The 19,044-nt window shown below is 35.9% G+C and overlaps 1 protein-coding gene across 1 annotated transcript; it reads left to right on the top strand.

Annotated features, from left to right (window-relative positions):
- Positions 1-262: 262 nt before the first annotated feature.
- On the top strand, positions 263-18,618 carry LOC109244142 (uncharacterized methyltransferase At2g41040, chloroplastic). The gene is made up of 8 exons (XM_019411180.1): positions 263-589; positions 1,391-1,491; positions 1,575-1,715; positions 4,729-4,810; positions 15,025-15,218; positions 15,366-15,477; positions 16,983-17,087; positions 18,228-18,618. Exons 1-8 carry the CDS (start codon positions 413-415, stop codon positions 18,354-18,356), a joined length of 1,041 nt encoding a protein of 346 aa, XP_019266725.1. The 5' UTR covers positions 263-412; the 3' UTR covers positions 18,357-18,618.
- The last annotated feature ends 426 nt before the right edge of the window (positions 18,619-19,044 follow it).

The raw sequence follows: 19,044 nt of genomic DNA, 5'->3' as shown, positions 1-19,044 counted from the left end.
AATAACAAAAAAATTATTTATTGAAAATTAACAAAGAAATTAACTACTCAAACATCGGTGAGGGTTGGGTATATCGTATTGACAAATAAGATGACAATTGAAATTTATTAAAGTAATATGGTCCAATAGGATCAAACAAGCCAGATTATAATTTAATTAATATTTTTTTAATATTGAACCATTACTAGTGGTTTATAAGAACAAAACCAATAAATCAAAGTGATGTGGCCAATATTCATCCTCAAACAAAATACCTACTTCATAAAATATGAATCAAAATCATCAAAAATTTCCTCCCCATCTTCTCTCCCTTGTGAAAACACCCATTTACATAGGCTTATTTGTATATCTCTATACTCAAAGAAAGTCAAATCGTAAGAAAACACAAGGAAACTCTCACTGAATTTCATTAATGGCCACTGCTGCTGCTGCTGCTGTTTCCCCTTCACTTTCTTTAAATCATCATAGTTCTTTGATTCCCAAATATCATGGGGTTTCTTTGAATTCAGGAATTAGTATTCCTACAAGGTCTTCCTCTCGTGGGTTCACTTCAAGAATCAGAGCTAGCTCTGCTGTTGCTGTTGAACCGGTAATTATTGGAATTGCAAAAGTCTCTAAATTTTTTTACTGACATAAATGGTCACTCAACATTTACTATTTTCATATGCTAAAATTACTTAACTGTTCAATTTTGATTAAGTTGTAGGATCATAGACTAATGATGTACCATATGATTGTTGCTGCTCTATGTATGCTAATTGTGACCATATTTTGAATTAGGGAGCTAAGTTTTTATGATGAGCGTGTTGAATGCAATTGGATGCTGAGTTTTTTTTTTTTTTTTTGGGTGGTGGTTTCCCATTTGACCCCGACTAATTGGGATTTGCCCAGTGTAAGACCCAGTAGAGGGGGAAGCGCTCCCTTCCAGAATGCGGAGTTATGTTAAATTGACACGTCCATACACAATTAAATTTGAATATTTGTCTTGTTATCTGTCTCTTATGCGAATCTAGGCGCACCATTAAAGAAAGGAGAAAAAAAGTATTAAGTGAGAATTGATCCCTGTTCCTCCAGCTAAATAACTTAGCTTTGAACCAGGTAACCTTTTTGGAGCATGGGTGCCAATAGATAATAGTACATCAATTCTAGAGAAATAGACCATGGGTTCACGTGCCCAAATTTTAGGCCTAAATCCGCCCCTGATCTTGCTGAACTATTATCACATCAAGATAACTGGACAGAACTATATTTCTTAGCTCTTCCTCACTGGTTGATACGTAAACATTATGATTAGATGGTCATGAGTTTTTTTTTGACCGGATAATTTCCTTTTTCATTCTTTTAAAGTTTTAAACTTAATGTGGTTAATCTTTTCTCCTGTCTTGTTCAGGAATTGAGAACTCCAGCTCAAGATGCTACAGAAGCTGAATTGTTTGCTTGCCCAATTTGTTATGAACCGCTTATGAGAAAAGGTCCTCCAGGTTTTAACTTGTAAGTTCAGATGGAAAATGCATAATAACAGTGCTTCGATTTGTGGCCTAGTTGTTGTTTGACTTTGGATTTAAAACTTGCAGACCTGCAATCTACCGATCGGGCTTCAAATGCAGAAAGTGTAACAAGTCATATTCAAGCAAAAATATCTACCTTGATCTCACTGTTACTTCTGGAATGAAAGAATATAATGAATCTAAACCAGCTCGGACTGAGCTATTCAGGTATCTTATCAAGTTTCATGTTATTGCTTGATTAAATCATTTCCAGCTCTAGTACTGATTGTTAATTTCTGATTTGCTTTTGGGTTTGAAACTATTTGCCTAAAGATGTTGACTGTGGTTTGAATTCGTTAGCTTTTCATCCCTCTTCTCTTGCATTGTCCTGTTTAGGGGCGTGCATTCGATTTATCGGTTCGATTTTGACCCTTATCGATAATTACTTATCGATTATCGATTTGTACATATGCTTATTGTTATCGTTTCAATAAGGTTTCGATTTCGATTTATTGATTTTTGGGGCTTATCGATTCGGTTATCGATTAAGAAAATTTGCGGGATTCTACGGAAAGTATATCGCTATAAACACGCCTAACTAAACACTCCAACCGTATAAAAAAAAAAAAACAAAACAAAATACATCATCACGGCTAATTCTGTTTTCCATTAATTTGAACTTCATTCCCTTGAGCTTTAAATATGATCATTCTTTAAATGTGGTAGAGGAAATAATAGGGTTAGGGACTTAGGGTACAGGAAAGGGTATTATAGAATAAGGGTAAAAAAAAAAAATTATCTTTAGTATATCCTATCGGTTTATTGATAAACCGATAACCGAAGAGGACAAAATCGAAATCGAAATCGATAACTCGATAAGGAAAATTTCGAAATCGAAATCGATAAATCGATAAACCGATATCGATAAACCGATAACAAATAATCGATTCGATTTATCGATAAACCGATTCGAATGCACACCCCTAGTCCTGTTCTTGCGGACATGACACAAGATATGCAAAAGTATTTGTGTTTGAACTGTAGCTTATTTCTTTACAAAGTTAGCAATCCAAGGCATGGACCTTAGACATTTACATTTAATGGCTTGGAGTCAAAATCCTGCGATCTTTAAACTAATTACAGAAGTGGGAAAAAAACAACATTGATGTCCATTTAACTGTATGGATGGGGTTGTGAGTATTTATCAGTGGTATGTATTAGGCACCTGTACTTCCTATTTTAGCAAGTTTAAATAGTTTCAAAAGCTTCTTATCTAGTATTGAGATGTGTGTCCACCCCATTTGGAATGTGCGTGTTGACGAAAATGAAGAGTCCAGAAACATAGTAGTTTGCTGCGCAAGACTTAGCCCTCTCCCTCACACACTTAAGTAAAATCCACAAAAATCGAAAAGTTGCAGCAAGATTCACTTTGAAAGAAAATGTTCCATACTAACGAATCCGGGTCCATAACCATGGGTTCCAATGCAGATATTTTTATTTTTTCGAAATTCTTCTCTCATTATTTCTACTTAAATTGGAAGTGTTATGTAATAACAAGTAAGAGACTGCGGAATCAGTTTTTGAGAAAGTTACAGAATTCAGCTTTTGATAAACTTGCAGATGTTCAACTGTTATCTCATCCTTAAATCTGTATTCTTGTCTTGTTACTATAAAAAATCGTTAATTGAAACCTATAAACTGTGCCCCAATCCTAAGCTAGTTACGGTTGACTATATGAATCTTCTGAATCTATTTTGCTCTATTTGAGCTCATTTTGTTCTTAATACAAAATCTCTTTTAACACAATTAGGAGGTTCTTTAAAATTAGAGTATATCTCACTCCCTACACTGAATTCACGTCTTTAATAGGACAAACCTTGGACTTACAAGTGTTACAACAACTAAGCCTTAATTCCATCTAATTAGCATCACCATTGCTTCAATTACATCTTTTCTTGGCTAAGTCTGCATTGATCCCGAGAGACTTTGTCTTTTGGTACAATTTTCCTTTTGTGTGACTTTTGGTCTACCTCGTCCCCTTTTCAATCGTCATATTGTTGCCTATAGACAGGTGCATTTGGAGGTCTATATAGGATATGGCCAAACGATCTAAGGCGACTTCTTTTATTTTATCCTCTATCTATGCCACCTTTTGTCGGATGTGATCATTTCAAATCTTGTTAATCTCGTGTAACCACATAGCCATCTTAACTTCCTCATTTGGGACACAATTATCTTTGGATATGTTAGGCCGTAGAGGACCAACATTCATTCCCATATAACAATTTTGCTCTATTGATCTTGACTTTCACTTTGTTTGTTATCTTCCTATTTTATAATTTCCATAGCATTCCTCCATGTCACCTGTCCTATTTTAATTTTATGTGCTACATATTCATCTATCAAACTAAGATTTCGGAAGATGGGGCTGATATACTGAATTGTCAGTTCTTAGGACTACAGGTCCATCTAATCTCTCATCACAATTTTTCTTTCTAAGGGGGTTAAATTTGCAGTGGATATATTCTTTCTTCTAAGATCTTAATGCCCTTATCTTCTAGAGTCTTTTCCACAGGTCCACCGCCACAGTTCTTGTGTTGAGATCATAGCCTTTTGATACCCCTATAACTTGCCACTTTCTTGATGCAACTTATCATTTCCTTCCAGTTCGGTGTCAGTTTCTAAGCCCTATGCTCTCTACTTTAATTGGTTGTCCGCAAATGCTATTTAATTTGTGGCAAGTAATTTTTTAGCTATTTGTTAATGGCCTTTTATCTTCTCATTTTTTGGGTTGTTTTTGTAAAGTTAAGCTATTCTTCTCTATTACTGGAAGCGCCTTACTGGTTAGAATGTTGAGAATATTTGCCTTAATTTAACTTCTACCCCATTTTTCTATTACAATTATTAGATCCCAATTAGTGCAGTCAAATATGTTGATTTGTAAAGAATGGTTTATTTAGTTTTAGTATACCTCTTTATTCATGCTTTTAGTTTGTGACCTTTGTTTCTTTTGTTAGATTAAGCTTTTCTTTGTTATTCCCGCAAGTGGTTTTCCAGATGAAATGCCAATCATTCTCCTGATCTATTTCATGATGACCCCCCCCCCCCCCCCCCCCCCCCCTTTTCCCTTTTTCGTTGGACTCCTGATGCATCTAGTAAAAGCTTGCAATTAAGAGTTCGAGACTTCGTTTGATTCTTTGTAGATGTTCATTTCTAGTTGCTGTTGTTCTTATCTTTCCAGGAGTCCAATTGTTTCATTCTTGTATGAGAGAGGATGGCGTCAAAATTTTAACCTAAGTGGTTTTCCTGGTCCTGATGAAGAGGTAATTTTTTTTTGATTGCTCAGATTAAATGCATCTTAGTAGCTTTATGGTTGGTTAACTGAATATTAATCTAGAAATAACCGCATATAAGTTGTTTGACCTTCCTACATAGGAAAAAGGTTGTCACTTATCCATTCACTTTTCCATGTTGGAGTAAATCAGTGGCTTCGCTAAACAAAGCATGATGCAATAAAAAGCCATTTCATTGGGTAAATGTTGGACATGGGAGGTTGAAGGTATTGGCCTCTAGATGAAACGCTTTTCTCTCACAATGATTACAGATTATGTCATGTCTATAGACAAAACTATTAAAGTTATTACTAACTTTTGTCCCAATTTAGTTATTTGACTAAGTTAGAGATAAAGAAGATAAAGTTAATAATGTAGCACTCACAAAGTAAAAGGATTTAAGGGTATAATTTCAGAGACCTCCCCTTAGGTTTTGCTCCGTAACACTAACCTCCCCTGTAGTTTATGATATTACACTTACCTCCCTTATTTTGATTTTTCTTGTAAGAATTCTTGTAACATATTTATCATTAGTGTAAAAAAATTTAAACTGACTGATTTGCCCTTTTTAACATCAACGTCCTCTAATTAAAATAATTAGTTTAATTAATCTCCTTTAACAAAAATTTTAAGAGAAAAACCTAATTTCCTTGATTTGGAAGTCCTCCCTAATATTTGCGTTCATCGTCCATGTTCTTCTTCCTTTTCACTTTTACATAAACCTCTTTTCGGGTAACTGATTTGATCAATCACAAAGTCAAAATACTACTCCATGAAGTTTAATTTTGACAGACTAGGACTAATTAAGAGAAGAAACCATATTGATTCCCGTGGAAATTATAATTTTATAAAACTAAAATCTAACCCCATCCACAACCATAAAGAAAAAAGAAACAAAACGAAAAGAAAAGATTAGATATTCTCCCATTAGATTGCATGACATGATCCCCACTGGTTAATTTTCATAGAATTGATCTTGTTGAGTGACATTCTTGGGTTTGCAGTATGTCTGTTCAATAAACATGATTTTAACATAGGCGACTTCTTCAATGAGTTTGTTGAGGTTTGGAACTACATAGTTTTGATGTAAGTATGCTCCAAATGCAGTGCCCATGAGTATGAAAGTCTTCCCTGTTAAAATCCATCCTCCTCCTCTGGCAATTGAATTGTTGAAAGGATTGAGAGAATATATAGACGATTCTTTGTTTTTGAATTGGGATACTCAGACTTCGAAAAAAAAAATACTTAAAATAACACTTGTTGAAGTTTAAGAATCTTTTAAAGATATGTTTAGAAGATTAATTAAATAAAAGTCTATTAGAAGGGTAAAGAAGTCAGTTTGCACTTCTTATATTAGCGATAAATAGGTTAAAAGAATTGTTACAAGAAAAATCAAAATAAGGGAGGTAAGCATGATATCGTAAACCATAAGGGAGCTTAGTGTTATGCAGCATAATTTGAGGGGAGGTCTTTGAAATTATTCAAAAGTTTAGTGATAGTGCAAAATTTTGGAAATGGGATTAATTTGCCCCGAAAATTTATGATAATTTTGAGATCGCGAGTTTTTTGTTTTTGTTTTTTGATATTCTTCTTAAGTTTTTTTGGTTAACTTTTACTTATGATAATTGTTTAAGAAATCTGGAATGATTTAAACTAGAGAAATATGTACCGTATGTAAGGACTGTAAGGTCATACCACAAGAAGCACTAACCACAATATAAGTTGGTGGTCTAGGATATAAAGCGTAAAAGTAGAGAGAAAGAAAGGAGATGGTGGGCATTAAAGAATTTAACCAGTTAGCATTTCATGAAAAAATTATTGGAGGAAGGAGCACAAGGCTTGGGTTGGGGGGGGGGGGGAGGGGGATATCCCGTGGAAGGAAAAGTCAGTTGCATTTAAGGGCTTCATATTATCTACAATTCACATAAAATATTAGTAAGTTAAATATTAGCAAATAACTAAATAAAAATAATATATATAAACCTTGATAGAAAATATTACCAGTAATAGGTTGGGTAAAGCCATGCAACCAATTTTGTGTAATAACAATAGTTTCACATTTTCATGATGGATACAACTTCTATACTTTGTGGAAACACGACCACCGGTGCTAGATGTCGATTCTGATGCTACGGTGGTAATTGGAACATTGGGTACTTCACATGCTATCATTGGAAGGTCAGAATACTTTTATTCCTTTCTATACTCTACAACATCCATCTCTAAAAGCTTCTCATAATTAAACTTTGGTTCCTCGATTCCGGCTTTCTAGCATAACGAGCAAATTTACTCTCAAATATTTTAATTTCCTATTACTTAAAAATATGAATGCAAATAATAAGAAAAATAGGAAATAATATTGCTTAATTGAATTGTATCAATCTACAACAGGTTGAACATTAATTTTTCGATCAAGAGTGAAGTAAAATTACTTACATCGCATAATTTGGATCCCTTCCGTTTAGATTGACTTCTTTCACTTGATGTACACAAAATAGTAGAAGTAGTTATTCCATTTCGATTGTTTGCATAATCATCATAGAGCTTGTACATGTTATTCCTCATTATTCTTTTTGCTCTTATGCAGAAGTAGGATCCACCTTAGTGTAACTAAACTTTAGAGGATCAAGGATTGGTCTAAATGTATGTACTACACCATACATACTTTAGTATTATCAAACCTCCTAGCGCATTCTTGAAGTCATTCCTTAATAACTACATCTTCATTACGCGACTTCTTCTTTGGCATGCATTTAATTCTCTAAACTTACATAAAAAAGATATTGGAGGTTGGATAACTCGAACCAGAAATCAAGTTAGTTGTCTCGTGAAAAGGCTCCAAGAATTCACATATTTTCTTTGACTTTCTCCATTGATTGGATCTCGAACGTTAATCATAAATTCTATCAATCAAATTTAGACTAGCAAAAGCCTTTTCATACTGAAGTGCACTCTTAAACATCAAGTAAGTTGAGTTCCATCTAGTCGATACATCCAACCTTATACAAATTTGTATCAATTTCCAACTTGCTCAACAAAAGAAATGCTTAATGATAATCTCAACAAGCTTTTTACCGGAAGTCAATTGGTCTATTTTTCTAGTTTGCAGTTGCCTTGTTGATATATAAACATTTAAACCAAATCAACAACAACAACAACAACGACCCAGTAAAATCCCACAAAGTGGGATCTGAGGAGGGTAGTGTGTACGCAGACCTTACCCCTACCCCGGTGGGGCAGAGAGGTTGTTTCCGATAGACCCTCGGCTCAGGAAGACGGAAATAAAACAAGAAGAGACAATTCATCAGCAATGTTGGGAGAAACCATAGAAATAGTTATAGAAGCATAAAAATCATAAAATAGATGACATGCAATAACAATACCCAGTAATTAAGGCCCGGGGCTATGATAAACAGAAAGGATAGTGTGGACTCAACATTAACCCCTAACCATCTAAGATCAACCCTATCAAACCCACCTCACCCCCAGTATGAAGTAGAAAAAGCTCGACTACCCCCTAGCCTACAACCCTAATGCTTGACCTCTAGACCTTCCTATCAAGGGTCATATCCTCGAAAATCTGCAGTCGTGCCATGTCCTGCCTGATCACCTCACCCCAATACTTCTTAGGTCGCCCTCTACCTTTTCTCGTACCCACCAAAGCCAACCGCTCACACCTCCTCATCGGGGCATCAAGGCTTCTCCTCCGCACGTGCCCGAACCATCTGAGCCTCGCTTCCCGCATCTTGTCATCCACAGGGGCCACGCCCACCTTCTCCTGAATATCCTAATCTTATCCGTCCTAGTGTGCCCGCACATCGACCTCAACATCCTCATCTCTGCTACCTTCATCTTCTGGATATGAGAGTTCTTGATCGGCCTACACTCTGCCCCATACAACATGGCCGGTCTAGTCACAGCTTTATAAAACTTACCTTTGAGTATCGGTGTCACTTTTTTGTCACACATAACTCCAGATGCTAGCCTCCATTTCATCCAGCCTGCCCCTATACGGTGAGTGACGTCCTCGTCGATCTCACCGTCCCCTTGAATAACCGACCCAAGGTGCTTGAAACTACCTCTCTTGGGGATGACCTGTGATCCAAGCCTCACATCCCTGCCTACTTCCCTTGACTCAGCGCTGAACTTACACTCCAGGTATTCTGTCTTAGTCCTACTCAACTTGAAACCCTTAGACTCGACAGCCTGCCTCCAAGCCTCCAACCTCTCGTTAACACCGTCTCGCGTCTCATCAATTAGGACTATGTCATCAGCGAATAACATGCACCATGGCACATCCCCTTGAATATGGTTTGTCAATGCATCCATCACCAATGCAAATAAAACGGGCTAAACGCAGAGCCTTGGTGTAATCCCATAACAACCGGGAAATGCTCCGAGTCGCTTCCTACAGTCCTAACCTTAGTCTTAGCTCCATCATACATGTCCTTGATCGCGCTGATGTAGGCTACCGGCACACCCTCTGCCTCAAGACATCTCCAGAGCACCTCCCTAGGGACCTTGTCATATGCTTTCTCCAAGTCGATGAACACCATGTGTAGATCCTTCTTCTTATCCCTGTACTGTTTCACCAACCTCCTATTAAGGTGGATAGCTTCCGTAGTCGAGCGACCAGGCATGAACCCAAATTTGTTGTCGGATATAGACACCTTCTTCCTCACCCTCACCTCTACCACCCTCTCCCAAACTTTCATGGTATGACTCAGTAACTTGATACCCCTATAATTGATACAACACTGAATATCACCTTTGTTCTTGTACAACGGTACCAGTGTACTCCACCCCCACTCATCCGGCATCCTCTTCGTCCTAAAAATTTCATTGAACAGCGTGGTCAGCCACTCCAAGCCTGCTCTACCCACACACTTCCAAAACTAAACCGGGATTTCATCTGGCCCGGGCGCTCTACCCCTACTCATCTTACGCAAAGCCCACGCGACCTCCTCCACCCTAATGCGCCTGCAATACCTAAAGTCTCTGAAACTCTCAGAATGCCCCAAATCCCCTAGCACTACATCCCGGCCCCCCTCCTCATTTAGAAGGCCATGAAAATACGTCTGCCATCTTTGCTTAATCTGGGACTCCCCCATAGTTATTATCTGTGGGTCCGTAGTTGAACCAACCTTATATTCTTCATGACACCCATTACATACCATCTTCACCTTTGCATATCTTTGTGAATTAACCTAAGCACTCGATGTTAATTGTTTTTGTTTTTCTCTTCAGATTCTCCATGCTTGTTCATCCCTAAACAAGGCATGATCATCCATTGATCTTCCTGTAATGAAATAAACAAGAAAACTGTAAATCCATGTTCTTCATTCTCAAACAGACATAGGCAGAAAGAAAGTTAAAAGAAACTTGTTCATATCCCATTTAACTAAAATAAATCTACTAATTAAACAGAATGGACACCGTATTCACATTCACCGGAATGAATACAAATAAAACTGACATCCCAAAATCAGCTATTTGAAATGAAGAAGGAGAAACTAACAAAAGAATTCTAAATCCAACAAGAAACTAACACATAAGATGGTAAAGAGCAGTATAGCATGAATTTGCACGAAATAGATATAAAATCCATAATACAATGAAGAAGTATGAAAAAAAAGAGATATGAGATGTAAACTGAGAAATGTTTGTCCGAAGAGTAATTAGCAAGTGAACTATTATCTTAGTGGTTAAAGGAGCATCGGTAACCAACAACTAAGAGGTCATCTGACTACTAGGACTCGAGGAGATGAGGAAAAATGGAGAACAGGGGCAGGGAGGCTAGAAGAAAACAAATTATGAATATGATTTCTAAAAGACTAAATCACCAATACTCTAGTTTCTTCCTTTTTTGTTTAATTCACTTTTGGGCTGCCTTTTTGTCTAATCCATTGAATCACTTTTGGACTTTCTATTTAATTGATTTTGGATTTTTTTTTTGGCCTCACAGGACGGGATCGGCCCAGCCTTTGAGGCTGGCAGAACAAATGAGGCTAGGCTTAATAACCTCACTTCTAAAGGGAACTAAGAAACCTTAGCCTAACCCTACTTAAATAAAGGGCTTAGTTGGGCCAGCTTCACGAGCCAAGCCCATTTTGACGACTCCACTTGAGATGAGCTTAAATGTAAAAATATGGTTAGTGAGGGTTCATATAGTTGATGCCAACTTGCTTGGGATTGAGGCTTAGTTAACTAGGAAATAGGTGAACAACTTAGATGGAGCAAATTTCTTGCTGGTTTAGGGGCATAAATCCTAATTTCTAAGTTTCAGTTATGGGTAGAGCCGTCAAAATGGATTTGGCTCGTGAATGACCCTACTCAGTCCTTTATTTTATCATGCAAATAGTACACATGAACCTACTTTAGAGGTGAACACAAACAAGCAGAATCTGAACAGAAAAAACCCAAGTAGTTAACATCGAATGTTTGGTTTATTTCGGAAAAATTGGCCGAGGTGAAGATCGAGTTGATAGGGCGATATGTAAATGGTGTCATAAGAATATAAGGTTAGTTCAACTCCGTGACCCACGAGTAAAAACTATGAAACGTCACATGTACATCATCATATACCTAATGTAAAAAGATTTCATATCATGATTTTGGGTCAGATGTTTATTGATCAACAAGGTATATTACAGTCTAGAAAATATGCCAATTGGCTTCCTGTGAAAAGCTTGGTGAAGCTTTAATTAAGTATGATTTTCCATATTCAATAATGGAAGTAGAGTTTGGGCAAGTTATGTAAGTTCGAAAGTAATGATGCCTTCTAGGAACACTTATGTTGGGGTTTTTCAATAAGTGTATTTTAGTGAGAAGGAAAAACTAAAATAAGCTTTAGCTAATATTCCTAATAGAGTTTGTTTGATAACTCATTGCTGGACAACAAGTACTTCTGAAAGTTATCTTTGTTTAATGGCCCATTATGTTGATGAAATAGGAGGTTAGTTCATAAAAATTCTGAATTTTGTCATTTGATTCCTCCTCATACAGTTGAACCGCTTGCAGCTATATGTGATTGTTTGATAGAGTTGGGAATGGATAAGAAGTTGTATTCGATCACTTTGGATAATGTCATTAATAATGGTAACATGCAAAATATTTTAAAAGGGCATCTTAGTTTGCAAAAGAGTTGGTTATTTGATGGCGAGTTCTTTCATGTTTATTGCTCTCATATTCTAAAGTCGATTGCACTGTTGTCAAAGCTCATTTAAGGGTTAAGCCTTGAAGCTCAGGGAGGATGTTTCGCCTCGCTTAAGCTATGCTTCAATTAAAGGCAAGGCACTAAGGTGTGCGCCTCGTTGCCCATGAGTTCTATCTTGAATCAATTGACACTAAACCACAAATATCATCGGCAAATAAGTCTATTAGCTGTTAAGGAAAACATTATGAAATATGAATGAATTTGTTACTTTTTTTTTTTGAATTAGCATATATTTTTTTCCGCTTCTTTGTGCAATTTTTTACTAAGCCCACACTTTAGTTGTGCTTTGCACTTAAAATCTCGATAGACTTGGAGAGAGCTTTTCTCCTTTGACAATACCGATCGATTGTTCAAAAGGTGTGAAAGTAGCTAAGGATGCCTATTTTGAATTAAAGAAAGTTATAAGTATGTCAAAGGATTCGATGATAGAATAGAAAATTTGAGATGTGTTAAGCAAGTTGGAATTGATACAATTCTTGGTTTAGGGTTGAATGTGTCAACTAGATAGAACTCAACATACTTGATGTTTGAGAGTGCACTTCAGTATGAATGACTTTTGCTAGTATACAATTGATTGATAGAAATTATGCTTATTGCCCAACATCTGATCAAAGGAGAAAAGTAGAGAAAATATGTGAATTCTTGGAGCATTTTCATGAGATGCCTAACTTGATTCCTAGTTTAAGTTTTCATCTCCAACTTTTTATGCAAGTTTGGAGAATTGAATGTATGTCGAAAGAGAAGTCACATAATGAAGATGCAGTTATTAAAGGAATGAGTTCAAGAATGTTTATGAAGTTTGATAAGTACTATAGTAGTATAGTATGATAGTGTAGTACATGCACTTAGAGCAATTTGTGATCCTCGCTTCAAATTGCAATTCTTTATGATTTTTTACTCTAAGGGGATCCTATTTCTGCACAAGAGAAAGAAAGAATAAACTTTACAAGCTTTATGATCACTATGTAAATAATCAAATTGGAGCAGGATAAAAATGGACTCTTTGTTGTTGTTTTATTTTTGGTGTAAGCAGGATTATACAGAGGATCCAGAAGCTATAATAGATGTTCTAGGATCCTTGTAATAGGATAGAAATTTTAGATGTATATTTTGGTACAACCTCCTGTAATTATGGCCAGCACAGCCTTTGTGCCTTTTGAATATATAAAACTATTATCATCCCCCCCCCCCCCCCCCCCCCAAAAAAAAAAAACAAAAAATCAAATTGGAGCAAGTGCTTTTACTATTATATGTTCATCAAGTGAAGAAAGAAGTCTATCTAAAGAGATCTAAAATATTCGGTGCAACCGTGCAAGTATTTTACGTTGTTCTTGATCAGAAAGTACTCTTTACTTTGTTGTAGATTCGTACTTTTTAATTAAGCAATTATATTTCCTATTTCGTCTTATTATCTGCATTTCATGTTCTTAATTTAATAGGAGTTTGAAATGTTTGAGAGTGAATTTGCTAGAAAGCCAGAATTAAACCTTTATTTGGATGAATGAAAGCTTAGTTTTGGGAAGTTTCTAGAGATGGATGTTGTTAAGTATTGGAAGAAGCATGAAATAAAGCATCATTACCATTTAGCGATTGCGTGTGATGTACTCAAAGTTCCAATTACCACCGTAACATTTATGGTCGTATTCTCACTAAGTATAGAAGCTGTATCCATCTTGAAATTGTCGAAACTCTTTTTGTTACACGAAATTGGTTGCATGACTTTACTCGGTCTATTACCGATAATATCTTCTATCTAGGTTTAAATATTATCATTTTTATTTGGTTATTTGTGAATGTTTAACTTATTAATATCTCCATTTCCATTTGTATGTTGCATAGTTTGACCGAACATGGAGTTTAAGAAAAAAAAAGGAAGACTTTTGAAACTTGTGTTTTGAATATGACATATCATTTGTGTGGCTATAAGAATTTTGGAACATGTGGTCTTAAACACGCCTTAACATTTGTGCGGCTATAAAAATCTTTCATTAAGGGTAGAATGCTTCCATATTTAGAAATGTGCGCGTGGATCGGGATGCTTCATGACCGAGTTGGCTTCTTTTTTTAACCATCTTTTTCGGAACGAACTAATAAGTTAATACCATTCTTTTTTGGAACGAGTTGGAGCAATATTTTATGTGGATTGTAAATGGAGATGAAGCCCTTAAGGCAATTTTATCACAAGTTGATTCTAATGTGCTTGATGGTTTTGGTTATGTTACAAGTGCAAGTTGAAGTGAAATAATCTTAATATAGGTTTATGTAATTTTTAACTCTTGTAAATAGTCTTAATTGACGACTATGAACTGTATCTTTATGAGTATGTTGTTGTTGGTTGTTTTTGGTGATTATGTTTGTTTTGTGATTGCAAATACAAGCTTTTCTTTCCAAACCTTAAAAGCTACGGCTATATGGAAATTTGGTGTACTTGGACATAAAGGCTTTGTGTCATGCTTGAGTTGCAATGGTTTTGGGTGTTGTTGATGTAATTTAGCAGTATGGTTAATCACACTCAAATCAGTTATCGAGTTTCGTGTTCAAAGTTTTGAAGTTCAATGCAGGAATAGGAGAAAGAAACAGAAAAAAGAATGGAGCAATATCTTATGCACCAGGCTGCACTTCAGAATTATGGCCATGACTTCGCTAGTATCATCCAAAAGAATTAACAAACAAAATCGATCCTTAATGCTAGTAAGCAATATGATATGCTAACTTGTTTTGCCCAAATAACAATAAGTTGAAAGGAGAAAAAGTACACATTATCTTTGTTTCGTTTAGTCATTGGTTTTGTAGCAAATTGAAAGTTAACAAAAGGTTGTTCTTATGACAAAGGCTTCCTTCATTACATTGAATACCCCCTTGACTATATACCCATAAATTAAGGAAAAGAGTGAAATTTGTAATTTCTCCTGTATTCAAAGTTTCATGGTTAGCTATAGTCCAATGATGGCTCATTACTGTGCGATTGTCCTTTTGATATTAAATGCAGTTTAAGATGGCTCAGGAGTACTTCAAAGTTGCTGAAGGTGGTGTTCTTGTAGACGTCAGTTGCGGGAGTGGGTTATTTTCCAGGAAATTTGCCAAATCTGGCGCCTATTCAAGAGTCGTCGCACTCGACTTTTCTGAAAACATGCTTCGCCAGTGTTATGATTTCATCAAGAATGATGAGAGTATCTTAAGCTCGTAAGTGATTTTCTGCCTTATATAGATATCATGATATTGAAATTCTCATTACTTAATTACCAAAAGAAAAACCTCTCTAGTTGGGAAATTGAATTGTCTCTTAAAACAAGAAAGAATTATTGATTTATTCTTCAATAAGATTTGCAGCAATCTGGCTCTTGTAAGGGCAGATGTTTCCAGATTACCGTTCTTCTCTGGATCAATTGATGCTGTTCATGCAGGTGCTGCCTTGCATTGCTGGCCATCTCCATCCAATGCTGTAAGTTGTTTAAATTTTAATTTTTCTTGGGCAAAATTGTCCTGTACTTCTCGACTTATTAATGAACTACCTCTCAATCCCAAACTAGTAAGGGTTAGCTATATGAATCCTCTCTATCTATTCCGCACTATCCGGCCATTCCATTCCAATAGTGGTTAATAATTTGTCTTTTAAGGTTAATTAGGTGTTTTCTAAGACTAGAGGTTCACTGAATCACACACTTATCCCTATACTAACGTTTAGGTAGCTAACACTTATCCCCGCACTAACATTTAGGTCTGTAACCACACTAAAAGTTCTGATGCAAACACCAAACTAGTATTAGTGTATCCGAAACTAAGTGTTAATCCCAGCTAGTTAGTATTGCATGTAAGGATCCTTTGCTTCTATTATGTGCTGTTGTTAGTTCTACACTGATTTCAGTAGTTTGTAGGTCCTTGTACTTGTAATTTTGACAATATGAGTCTTACACTTTGGCCCAGTTTTTCCAACTTGAGATTGACTTAACCATGTAAATTGGGAAATATGGTAGATTATAAATTGCCCTTTATCTTCTGATGTTGCTAAATTAATTTCTCAGATGGTCCGGAATTGAATTTCCACTTTCATCTTTTGGGCCTTCCCAATATAATACATATTTTCAGGAAATAAACAGTTGTACAATTTTACCGTAATTATACTCATGGCCTCACTTTTACTCTGCATGAACCAATTTTTCCCTTTTCTGATACGTAAAAACCAGAGAGTTTTTGCCCCCCTATATACACCCTTTTAACACTTGAAACATATTTATGTTTAATTCTCTTATTAATTACGTCAAGTCCAAACAGGAGAACTGATTTTGGTCAAAGAAAATAATCTATGTCTCATTTTATGTGTTGGTGTTTTAAGCAAGAAAGAAGACTTTTGGAATTTGTGGTCTAAAACAAGCAATAAATATTTGTTTGGCTAATAAATTATCTCATTAAGGTAAACTGGAAAGTATAAAGGTAAATTGTTTTTAAATTTAGAAAGGTGTCATTCTTTTTAGACAGAATAAAAAGGAAAGAGTGTCACATAAAATGGGTCAGATGAGTACTAATTTAGGATAGAAAACGCTTGCCGCGAAGTATCTGATAAAGGAAAATTTTGCTAGAAATTGAGGTGGATAAATATTTGGTGACCAAGTCAGTTTCAGGAAACTTGAGCACCTGGAATAAGTGAATCGGGTCTGGGTAAACAGATTAATCATTTCCATGGCTGCCTATAGTGGTAGTGCTGCATCGATATCTGATTGCTGATGAGCTAGTGATTGCAAGCTGCTCTTGGTTGTAGCATTGATATTTGGTAGTGATTAGCTCTGTACTAATTCGTAAACTTCTAATTTGTCTTGCTGTCGCATAGTTTTTTTTTTTTTTTTTTTTTTTTTTTTTTTTTTTAATTCTTTGTTGCTCACTGAAGTTTGATGATCTATTCAATGAATGAAGTTGAGTTTACAGTTGATGATGCTGTTATTTTTCTGCCAGATTGCTGAAATTAACCGGATTTTGCGTAGTGGGGGTGTGTTTGTTGGTACTACATTTCTTCGAGTCAATCCTTCAGCTCCTACGATATTCAGGGCTTTGGAGCAGGTGAATTTCGTTTTCCGCCTTGTGATTATACAACTTATACTCTTTACTTTTCTTCCTTTCATACTTCGCGTGATAGTAATTGGTTATCAGCTTACAATGGGTTACACCATGCAAAAAAATTACCTGATAGTTATCATTTGAAGTTTGAACCCTAGCAATTTATGATTTTCCACAAGTAAATATCGCAAGTCAACTCTAAAAGAACAGCCCAACATCTGTGTTTAAATTTGATTTGGGAGGGTATGGTTGGACAGAGGCGGATCTAGAATTTCTAGTACATGGGTGCGCTACGAAAAAAAAAGGAGACAAAAATGTAGCTAGAGGGAATTGATCCCTATACCTCTTGGTAAATAACTCAACCTTCACCATTCAACCTTCTTGGAGCATGGATGCCAACCGTTAACATTATACCAATTTTAGAAAATATGTACATAAAATATCTAATTTTACGGAGAGACTATGGGTTCACGTGCTCTGTAATTAAGCCTATAAATCCGCCCCTGTGGTTGGGCTTAACCTGCAAACAGAATATTCAAATTTGGTAGTTGGTCTCATTTTGCTTGCTACGATTTATGCTTAAGAGTTACCATCTCACTTTATATTGGTTAAAGAGTACATATTAGTTACCAACAAATAAAGACAACACAATTGTTTGGCTTTCTTCCCACTAGAATACTTACCTATATTAGGAGTTGCTCGAAACTAACCAAAAATGCCAATACGATCATCAAGCCCAAAGGTGGACCTATGTTTTGAGTGTCATTGGACCTCGTTAACCTCGGCAAATTTTTATATATATATATATATATATATATATATATATATATATATATATATATATATATTGTATGTTGAAAACAGTTAGTATATATTTTGCATGCAACCCTTAAGATCAAAAGTCCGATGGGCGCACTGGTTGAGCAATCGGCTCATGTGCCCTTGGTACCTTCAAATCCTGGGTTCGCCTCCGAATTCAATTCAGTCTAATTGTCAACATGACAAGCCGGAATAGTGGAATGAGGCTTGATCTCGCATTGCTTTGTCAGAGCTGGTTCTACGTGATTATAAAAGTAGAACTATATGCATGATAGATGTCATTTTTTGTCAGAGATATGAACATAACTTTCCTTTTGACTGCAGAGTGCTGGAAGAACCTATAGCTATTTTACTCAAGAGGAAATTGAGGACTTGGTGACAACCTGTGGTCTCATCAACTATACCAGTAAAGTTCAGGATTCTTTCATCATGTTTTCTGCACAGAAACCCTAATCTTTGGCCAGTTAAATCTCATTATTTTTCATGTTTTGGTATATTCTTGTATTCACTTAAATGTGCAATATATCTCAACTCTGTAGATAATATAGTAAATAGATAAAGTTGATTCAGGCAGTTAAAGCACATTCTTTACTGTGAATACCACTGCTGGTAAAACAATGTAACTAGACATTAAAATAGCTTATCAGCACATGTAATATGTATCTAGTACTTTCCCTTAATTGCTTTGTTGGAATCACTTGTATATGTTTATTAATTCTGAATTCAGCTTCGTAACTCGACAGTATCTATACATTGACACTATATCATTTTCCTTCAACAAGAACCACAAAAAATAATATAATCTTTGGTTTGTGGATAAGAAATGAATGATTAATATATGATTGGATGCTAAAAAATCTGTATGTCATTGGTTAGTGACAAGTTGGTTTGGGGAATCAGCATACTATAAAATTATAGTACCATAATAAGTCTGCCTAGGTGAACAATTGACCATGGCTGAATGATGAGTGAGCATAACTATACTACAACAACAACAACTCAGTATAATCCCACTAGTGGGGTCTGGGGGGGGGGGGAGGGGGGTGGGGGGAGAATATGTACGTAGACCTTACCTCTACTCCAAGGGAAAGGGAGGCTGTTTCTAGGAGACCCTCGGCTCAAGAAAGCAACAAGAGACGAT

The sequence above is a fragment of the Nicotiana attenuata genome, unplaced genomic scaffold, assembly GCF_001879085.1.
Source record: "Nicotiana attenuata strain UT unplaced genomic scaffold, NIATTr2, whole genome shotgun sequence".
Taxonomy (NCBI): domain Eukaryota; kingdom Viridiplantae; phylum Streptophyta; class Magnoliopsida; order Solanales; family Solanaceae; genus Nicotiana; species Nicotiana attenuata.
This window is presented reverse-complemented; position numbering and strand designations above follow the sequence as displayed.

Excerpts from the sequence above, each read along its gene's own strand:
- LOC109244142 (XM_019411180.1), top strand. The coding sequence starts at position 413 with ATGGCCACTGCTGCTGCTGCTGCTGTTTCCCCTTCACTTTCTTTAAAT. Across the intron at positions 1,716-4,728 it reads GCTCGGACTGAGCTATTCAG|GAGTCCAATTGTTTCATTCT; the intron begins GTATCTTATCAA and ends TTATCTTTCCAG. Across the intron at positions 17,088-18,227 it reads TATTCAGGGCTTTGGAGCAG|AGTGCTGGAAGAACCTATAG; the intron begins GTGAATTTCGTT and ends TTTTGACTGCAG.